This window comes from Maylandia zebra, linkage group LG11 (assembly GCF_041146795.1).
Source record: "Maylandia zebra isolate NMK-2024a linkage group LG11, Mzebra_GT3a, whole genome shotgun sequence".
Classification (NCBI taxonomy): domain Eukaryota; kingdom Metazoa; phylum Chordata; class Actinopteri; order Cichliformes; family Cichlidae; genus Maylandia; species Maylandia zebra.
In genome coordinates, this window is record NC_135177.1 from 37362374 (window position 1) to 37372076 (window position 9703).

Sequence of the window (9703 nt, forward strand, 5' to 3'; positions counted from 1 at the left end):
ATAGGCCTCCAAACCTTGGAGGGCCTGAGATGTCCCCAGAGAGGTGGCGTCTGATACCCAGCCTGACATATAGACACAGACATACAGGCACACACAGACACAAACATCCATTCCCACCCTCATGCTCTCATATGCACTTACTCCACACTCAACCAACGTGGAGACAGACATTGTCACGGCTGCCGAGGCGAGCCGTGTGGAATAAATGAGGATCCAAGCGCAGGCAGTCGTAGAGGAGTGAAGGTGATTTATTGAACACAAAAGCACAAACCTGAATGAAAACGAGCAGAGGAGGATGACGATGAACAGCAGGGAGAAGACACGGTGGCTACACAGACTGACACTGAGTAATACAGACGAACCGGCAACAGGCAGGAGAACACACAGGGCTTAAATGCACACACCAGTAATCAGGGGATGAGAGACAAGAGGGCAACACAGCTGGGAGGAATCTGGGCTGACGGGACAGGGGAAATGTAAACTGATCACACTCACATACGACACGGACCTTCACAATAAGACAGGAAACTCAGATACATGGAACCAGACAAGACATTGAACTAAACAGACAGATTCACAAACAGATGGGGAGACACCATAGACAGACAGGTACAGACGCAGACTTAGAGGCAGACCGAATATAACACAGAACTTAAACAATCATCATCTAGAAAATGATAACAAACTAAAAGCGCTGGGTCACCGACCCAGGACCATGACAGACATAAAGAGACGCTGTACACACGATCACACTCCCCAAGCGTACTCTACAAACCGGGTCTAGGTACCCTTGCCCCTGGAGGGGGGAACTGCACCCAGACCCAGGTGGTGTTACCCTTTTCCCTGCGGTGGGGGAAGGCAGACCGCCCCGACTCCACAGCAGCAGGGAGGCCCCGCATGCAGGGGGAGCACACTGCCCCCAGGTGGCAGAAATGTAATCAGTCAACATTTGAGGACTTTAATTTCAAACAAACAATGCTTCTAACCTGCCGACTGTTGACCTCACCCGTCCACTCGTCAGCTTTTCAGCACGTTCTCTTTATCGATTTGATCTAAAATACAAACTGTAATATTTTACTATTAACCGTTTTATCTTTACTTACAATCAGGATGTAGAATCCTGAGGACAGAACACAGGATCCAGTTCAGTACATAAAATATTAAAAATAAAACAGTAGTTAAAATAATCTAAAATTTCACTAAGAAAGGAAAGAAACATAAAATAATACAACATTGTGAGACTGCAGAGTGCAGGGATGACATGCGCACGTTCAGTATGTTACTCGTGTATTTCTTGGAGTATTTCTACACTATTGTACTTGTTCACGAGTACACGGTGTGAATACTTTCATCCAAACGTGTTGAGCTGATTTTATTTCTGCAGCTCAGACCTGAGTTCCTCTTCACGGTTTCAGTCGTGCAAACACAGCAAAGTTCAGATCACATGGAAGCTTGACGGGGTATAAATAGAGAAACGGAAAATCATGAGCGACGTCCTGGGAGGGACTGACTCACACACACTCACACAGACACAGACACACACACACACACACACTCACACACACACACACACACACACACACACACTCTCACACACACACACACACACACACACACACACTCTCACACACACACACACACACAGACTCACACACACACACACACACACACACACACTCACACAGCCGTCCTGTTTCTTTGTCTTATCTGGTCGGATCATGGACGCCCGGCTGCTCTGCAGCACTCTGACCCTGCTGCTGTCCGTCACACGAGGTGAGCTGATTTACGCACGTTGTCTTAATGTGCCAGGATGTGATGTCATTTCTGTGCTTTAATACAGACAGAAGCATCCTCACAGATTCTTTCAGAGAAACGGCAGAACTTTAGAAAAGTGATGAGAAGCTTAAAAATGAGCCAAATGTATAATAAGTGTGCTTTATTTGCCATTTGTGCGTCTGTTGTGTCTCTGAATCACATCAGTGCTTCACAAACCCAAACTTGTATTTGTAATGACCACCAGGGGGCGACTGCTCCAGTTCTGAGAGGTCTGATTACAGGTCTGTGAGTCATCTGACGGTTTTTGTTTTCAGGTCTTAAGTAAAATAATGATGTTAGATTATTGTGACAAAGGAGGTAAAGCACAATGATTCAGTGGTTCAGGTTTAAGGAAAAGCTGCAGGGAGCTTTTGTATCCTTGTTTCCAGACGGTGAGTGGGCGTGGTCACGACTCTGCACACTCATAGCCAGTCGCCATGAATCATTGTGCTGTTGGTCATTTTGCTAACAGCATTACAGAGTTCAGGGACTCCAACAGCTCACTGAGCACTGATACCCTGCTGCAGCTACAGCACCAGCTAGTGGTAGGTGGCTGCATAACAGCTGCACTTAGCCTCTCAGGTGATGTCAGCAAACAATGAAGTTTAAGCTTCTTCTGTGGTTGTCCAGCAACAACAGCAACATTCTGCTACTTATAACAGATTTTTACTTGAACTACTGTTTTTTCCCATCAGCCCTCAGCTCTGCAGAAGACGGCTGGTTTGTGAAGGTTCAGCCGGAGGTACGAGGCATCGAGGGCTACCCGGTGGTGCTGCCGTGCACCTTCGGCCATCCGCAGCACTCCCAGCATTCCTCCCTGCAGGTCGTGTGGCGTCTGGGCCACGGGCAGGGAGCCACCGTCCTGTACCGCTGCACCAGCCGGTCCGGAGCCCCCACCTGTGAGCCGGGGCCGAAGCAGGACCAGCGCTATCGGCTGGAGGGAAACCCGCGGGAGCACGACCTGTCGCTGCGCATCAGTAACACCATCCTGCAGGATAATGGACGCTACTACTGCCGAGTGGAGGTTCAAGGACGAGAACACATCAGCTTCGAGGACAAGATGGGGACCAGACTGAGAGTGGAAGGTACCGCCCAAATCACTCTGCCCACAGCTGACCCAGAAACAGTCCAGCACTTGTTCTTCAGCTTGGTGTACTGAAGCTTTGTGAAACACAGTCAGCTGATTTTAAGGGTGGATTTTCTATTACAACAGTTAGCTCGCAGCTAGAACCTTTAATCTAGTAGGATTAAGATGCATGAAGGCTTCCACAGCATCTGACTCCTCTTCCTCCTCCTCCAGCTCCTCCAAAGATCCTGGGCCTGTCGGTGGAGGGCACTGAGCAGTCCGGGTACAGAGCGCTGTGTCGGGTCCAGGGCTCCCCGCTGCCGGACGTCCAGTGGCTCGGCCCGGACGACCTGCTGGAGGGCTCTCTGCTCAGGCCGCTGGCTCAGGGCTCCACCGGCCACTACCACACCATCAGCCAGCTGAGAGACGTGGAGCCAGGCCAACAGTACACCTGCAGCGCCTCCAACCCACTGGGTAAAGAGCAGGCCACCCTGTATGTCCTGCCCCCCCAGCCCCCTCTCTCTCTGGCCGGGGCTTCACCTCCTCTCCTGCTCCTCCTGTCAGTGTCTCTGGGGGCAAAAGTCCTCCTGCTGGTGGGGATGGGGGTGTGGATGGTGCAGGGCGGAGCTCTGCAGGGGCTCAGCTGCTGGAGGAAATGACTGATGCCAGTCATATAATCATGGTAAAAATATATGTAATCATTGAGTTAGAACAGTATGATCTAGAAGCTGATCAAACAGTAAACATAAACATGTCTTCATGCTGATGAGACAAATGCATGCCTCGCTGCTGAGGTCATAAACGTAAAAAGATCTGTGTATGATTCCTGCTTCGAGCTGATTGGGTGAACATGACGCTGAGGAGTCCTCAGCTTCACATCATCACGGATCATAAGCGCCTTACAGATCTGTGCCATGGAGCAAAAATGGGTGTGCCTAAAAAAGTGGCGGCTGAGAGATTTATTTGCTCATCATTAGCCACATTTGATGTGCATTTACTGAAAGTTTCTTTATTTAAGCAATAAAACCCACTAGAATTAAGTAGAATGAGAATTGTTTGCTTTGTTTTTGCTTTGGACGTGGACGCTTCATCTCTTTGCTCTTGAATGCTTTGCTTCTTATATTGATTTTTATTGATTTTTATGCTGATTTTTTCCCTTTTTTCCGTGTGAGCTTACCTGCGATAACTTCTGGACACTTGTAGATCATTAGGACTAGAGTGTTCTTAACAGAAACAGCAACATTTTATGGTTACCTTATCCTCAGCGCTCCGTGTGTCTGTGGCCTAGACACAGCTGAAGCCTGATTACAGCATCTGGGCACCGAGCAGCCTCAATAGCCTGGAAAGGTGCTAACCGCTAGGCTAACTAGCAACAAGATGCCTTCCCTCTCCACAGATGACTACCACAGCCTCCTGCAGAAGATTGCAGTACTGGAGACAAAAATTCATCGCTTAGAAGTAAACGTGGAGGTAAATGGACTGTGTGGAAATGAAACAACCTTGCCTTTGATTCAAAACAATGGCGATGAGCAAGCTAGTACACAGCTAAGGAGCACAGATAACATGACCAAGAAAGTAGACTCTGTGCATTATTATAAATCCTCAAGTGATAATCCCCCCTTAGACTGTCTTGGTGCAAAACCAAGACATAAATCATGTCTCCTGGAAGGGGGAGGACGTATCACAGGCAGGGCACAGCGAGCTGAAATCTCTGAAACCGACTGGCCTTCACTTCCTACGAGACAGAGAAGCTCTTCTACCCCTGTATACGAGAGGAAACAGGACTGGACAACTGTGAATAGGAAGGTTAACAACAAACCTTCAAAACAACTGAATGTGAAACTGCAGAACAGATTTGCTCCACTATCAAAGGACCCTGGATCTATATCGGACAACCATCCATCTAAAAGCAGCGAAATAAGGTCTGAAAATCTGTTGAAAAGTGAAAGGCCACAGGGAAAGCTAAAGGCTAGGCCTGAAACTCTGATTGTGGGTGACTCTGCCGTAAAGGATGTACAAAGGATGTGCGGTAAGAACACTAAAGTCCTCTGCTTTCCTAACGATATGGTCAACAACCTGAAGGAGAGAATTCTTCAAATTGCAGATGAATATCCAACTGTGACAAACATTGTTCTGCATACAGGGTCAAACGATGTGTCCAAACAACAGTCGGAGGTTCTGAAACGGGACTTTACTGGATTATTAAACACTGTAAACTCTCTGAATGCAGCTGTATTCATCAGTGGACCTGTACCGCCGGTCAGAGGAGGAGACGAGAGATTCAGCAGGTTGTTTACACTGAATAAATGGCTTATATCAGCATGTGCTGACCACTCAGTGCATTTTATCGACAACTTTAATATTTTTTGGGAACGCAGGCATCTGTTCAAAGCAAATGGATTTAATTTTAACAAGTCAGGGGTGAAACTGTTCACCTCCAACTTGTTTTATTCCATACGTCATCCATCCGTGCTTGGTGCCAAGGCTGAGATAAACGAGGAGTTATCTCATAAAGAGGAACAAACAGAACTCCAAGAACAGACAAAGCCCAGCAGAAACCTTGAGGAGGAGCTCCATCTGCCCCCACCCGGGAAGAGCCTCAGAAAGGAGCGACATCTAAGGCAAGAAGAGGGGTCCCTATTTGCCTCCAACTCTCTCAACAACACCAACGACCAGGACCACGACCTTCCCCAGTCCCCCAAACCCCTGACAGGCCATCACCCTCCTCCCCCTCCCTTTCTCCCTCCTCCCCACACCTGAAATTCACTGAGGAGATGATGGAGCGGGTCAATGCTGGGCTCAGATCTACCCCCCGTCCCAATCCCTTTTTGTCCCCCATAAACCCCCCACCAGAGCGGCCAAAGGTTCGCCATCGAGCCCCACCCTCAACAGAGCAATCGAAGTCACATTGCCCAGCCTCGCCCCCCTTAGTTCCTCTTTACCACCTTCATGCCCTGTCTCCACAGTCTGATGCGTGATGTGTGAAGGGTCCGGGCTGTGAGGATTATGGCAGTGGTGACTTTTCCCAGGAGAAGCTGGGACCCTGTTTACTAGAAGGTTTTAAAATTTCTGTACTTTTAGGTGACAGGAGACATGTGGCCTGGTCAAAACACAGAGAGCTGCACTCTAAAAGATCTTTAAACATAGTAAACATACCTTGTGTGCCACAGACTGCTCCCAAACATGAGGAGACAAGTAATACCTCTAAAACACTTAAGTTGGCTTTATTAAACATTAGATCTTTAGCTGGGAAAACATTTTTAATTAATGATTTAATCACTGAGCACAGCCTTGATTTTATGTTTTTAACTGAAACTTGGTTGGACCAAAGTAACAGTGGAGCTGTTCTCATCGAGACGACCCCTCCTAACTACAGTTTTATCAGTGAGGTCAGGGTGAGCAGGAGAGGAGGAGGGGTTGCTGTCTTATTTAATGAATCATTTCAATGTAAGCAGCTATCTCCTGGAAGTTTTCAGTCTTTTGAATATGTGGCTTTACAGCTGAAGGCCCCATCCAAAGTTGTGTTTCTTAATGTTTACAGGCCTCCCAAATACTGCACAGACTTTTTTAATGACCTCAGTGAACTGCTGTCTGTGATCTGTGTTGATTTCGACTGTGTAATTATTGTTGGGGATTTTAACATCCATGTGGACAACCCTCAGGACAAAGGGACTAAAGACCTGAGTAACACTCTGGGCAACTTTGGGCTGACTCAGCATGTAACAGAGGCCACACATAATAGAGGACACACTCTCGACCTACTGATCTCCAAGAGCCTGAGCATTTCAAAGGTTACTGTGTCTGATGTGGGCCTGTCTGATCATTACTGTGTTTTCTTTGAAAGTAAAATCTCAGCCCACACAAATATATCAACAGCAGTGATCACAAAACGGTGTATAACTGAACACAGTAGTGCAATTTTTAACCAGGTCTTCCCATTAACACCTGACCTGCCCAGAGGGTCAGTCAATGAGCTCGTCAATAGCTTCAATGCTAACATGTTAAATGTAATGGACACTATTGCTCCCATTAAGGTGAAGGTTATCTCTGGAAGGAAAAAGTCTCCATGGAGAAACTCCACACTGGTGAAAAATGAAAAAAGAGAGTGTAGGAAAGCTGAGCGCAGATGGAGAAAAACAAACCTCCAGGTTCATTATGACATCTATAAAGAGAAACTTCACAATTATAATTTACAACTGAGGAGTGCAAGGAGGTCCTACTTCTCTGACATCATCACTAAAAACAGCCATAATGCTCGGGTCTTATTTTCTACAGTTGACAGGCTAACAAACCCTCCTGTGTCAGTGGCAGCTGAACTTCATTCGACCATGGCCTGCAATGACTTTGCCAAATTCTTCACTGAAAAAATCCAAAAAATTAGACAAGCAATTGGTACATCAACAGCAGATCCAGGATATGTACTGTGTCCACCAAAAAACTGTTTAAACACCATGAAACAGTTTCAACCTATTAACAGCAAAGACCTGGAGGACATCTTAGGTAAACTGAACTCCTCCTCCTGCTGTTTAGATGTCCTGCCAACAAGTTTTTTCAAAAAGGTCTCAAAGACTTTAGAGTCAGACCTGTTACAGATCGTCAACTTTTCTTTATTATCAGGTGTGTTTCCAGAATCACTAAAAACTGCTGTAATCAAACCTATACTGAAAAAGGACAATCTTGACAAGACACAAATGAACAACTACAGGCCGATCTCAAATCTCCCGTTTTTAAGTAAGATCATTGAAAAAGCAGTTTCTCAACAGCTCAGTTACTTCTTAAAACAGAATAATTGCTACGATGCCTTCCAGTCAGGTTTTAGACAGAACCACAGCACTGAAACCGCTCTGACCAAAGTGTTTAATGACATATGTCTGAATACAGACAGTGGAAAAATGTCAGTCTTAGTTTTACTGGATCTCAGTGCAGCATTTGATACAGTTGACCACAACATATTACTCAAACGACTGGAGAACTGGGCAGGTCTTTCAGGAACTGCACTAAACTGGTTCAAAACATACGTAGAAAACAGGAAATACTTTGTATCAATAGGTAACTTCACATCTGAGCAGACAAGTATCACATGTGGAGTTCCCCAAGGTTCCATCTTGGGACCCCTTCTGTTTAACATCTACATGCTCCCACTGGCACAGATTATAAAGAACAACAAAATAAACTATCACAGCTATGCAGATGACACACAAATATATATCACAATGTCACCAGGAGACCGAGGCCCTGTACAGGCTCTTGGTAAATGCATTGAGGAAATCAATGACTGGTTGTGCCACAATTTTCTCCAGCTAAACAAAAACAAAACTGAGGTAATAGTCTTTGGCGCCAAAGAAAAACAATTACAGGTCACCAGAGAACTTCAATCTATAGATCTAAAAACCACAAACCAGGCGAGAAATGTGGGTGTAGTGATGGATGCAGACCTAAACTTAGAAAAACACATTAAGACAATAACAAAGTCAGCTTACTATCACCTCAAGAATATTTCAAGGATAAAAGATCTGATGTCTCAACAGGACCTGGAAAAACTAGTCCATGCATTCATCTTTAGTAGGCTTGATTACTGTAACAGCATCTTTACAGGTCTACCTAAAAAATCAGTCAGACAACTACAGCTCATTCAGAACTCTGCTGCTCGAGTCCTCACTAAGACCAAAAAAGTGGAGCACATCAGTCCAGCTCTGAGGTCCTTACACTGGCTGCCTGTCCGTCAGAGGATAGACTTTAAAGTTCTGATGCTGGCCTATAAAGCTCTGAATGGTTTAGGACCAAAATACATCAATGACCTCCTGACCCAGTATGAACCTTCCAGATCCCTCAGGTCATCTGGATCCGGTCTTTTATCAGTTCCCAGAGTCAGAACCAGACACGGAGAAGCTGCATTCAGCTTTTATGCTCCTTATATCTGGAACAAACTCCCAGAAAGCCTCAGATCAGCTGAAACACTCAGTTTATTTAAATCCAGGTTGAAGACTCACCTGTTCTCAGCTGCATTTGAATAAAGCACCAAATCCACACTTTAAGCTTAAATTTCAAAACTTACATTTTAACTACTGATTTTATCTCTGATTTTATCTGTTTTGATTTTATATACTGTTGTTTGTTTGTTTGTTTGTTAATTAGTTAGTTTATTTGCTTGTTTTAATCAATTTTAAATCATGCTTTTTATTTGTTCTTGTTTCTAATGTCTCTGTAAAGCACTTTGAATCACCTTGTTGTTGAATTGTGCTATACAAATAAACTTGTCTTGCCTTTAATTACCAAATGATTTCAGGTTTTTACAGGAAACTTGAGGAAATAAAGTCTGAAACAACTGATGAATAAAGATGCACATCATCTGCAAACTTAATATTTGTTGAAATTTGCTCATTAATGTTGTTGTTGGACATTAAATCCATTTAACAGTAAAGTTACTGAAGTCTTTAAATTGTTAGCCTGACAATAAAGAACATTTAGAGTTTAAAGGTGTAAAGATGTGAATCGTTTTGGACGTTTCTGTACTGGGAACAAATAAAAGACACCAGCGTCCAGTTTGTCACAGCAAAACAGATTTATTGATGTGTCACTGAGTCCATGATTGACTGGAATAATCATTTTTACAATAAAACTGGTGCATAGATGATTCTGACCAATCAGACTGCAGATTCAACAGTTCAACATGCAAACTCTGCTGACTTCAAACCGGTAAATAATATAAAGCATCAGGATGACGAGGTTACCTGTAAACTTACATTCAGCTCGGTTTAGGACTCCTTAAAGAATAAAATCACACTTGAATTTACATCTTCAGTTATTATAGAAAACTATTCT

General features: G+C 44.7%; 1 protein-coding gene across 1 annotated transcript; it reads left to right on the top strand.

The window, feature by feature from the left end:
* The first annotated feature begins 1561 nt into the window (after nt 1-1561).
* Nucleotides 1562-3927, top strand: si:dkey-11p23.7 (V-set and Ig domain-containing protein). The gene is made up of 3 exons (XM_004571070.5): nt 1562-1773; nt 2511-2900; nt 3116-3927. The coding sequence occupies exons 1-3, from the start codon at nt 1719-1721 to the stop codon at nt 3538-3540; spliced, it is 870 nt and encodes a 289-aa protein (XP_004571127.3). The 5' UTR covers nt 1562-1718; the 3' UTR covers nt 3541-3927.
* The last annotated feature ends 5776 nt before the right edge of the window (nt 3928-9703 follow it).

Coding starts and splice junctions, on each gene's coding strand:
- si:dkey-11p23.7 (XM_004571070.5), top strand. CDS start 1,719: ATGGACGCCCGGCTGCTCTGCAGCACTCTGACCCTGCTGCTGTCCGTC. Junction 1,774..2,510: donor GCTGCTGTCCGTCACACGAG/GTGAGCTGATTT, acceptor TTTTCCCATCAG/CCCTCAGCTCTGCAGAAGAC. Junction 2,901..3,115: donor GACCAGACTGAGAGTGGAAG/GTACCGCCCAAA, acceptor CTCCTCCTCCAG/CTCCTCCAAAGATCCTGGGC.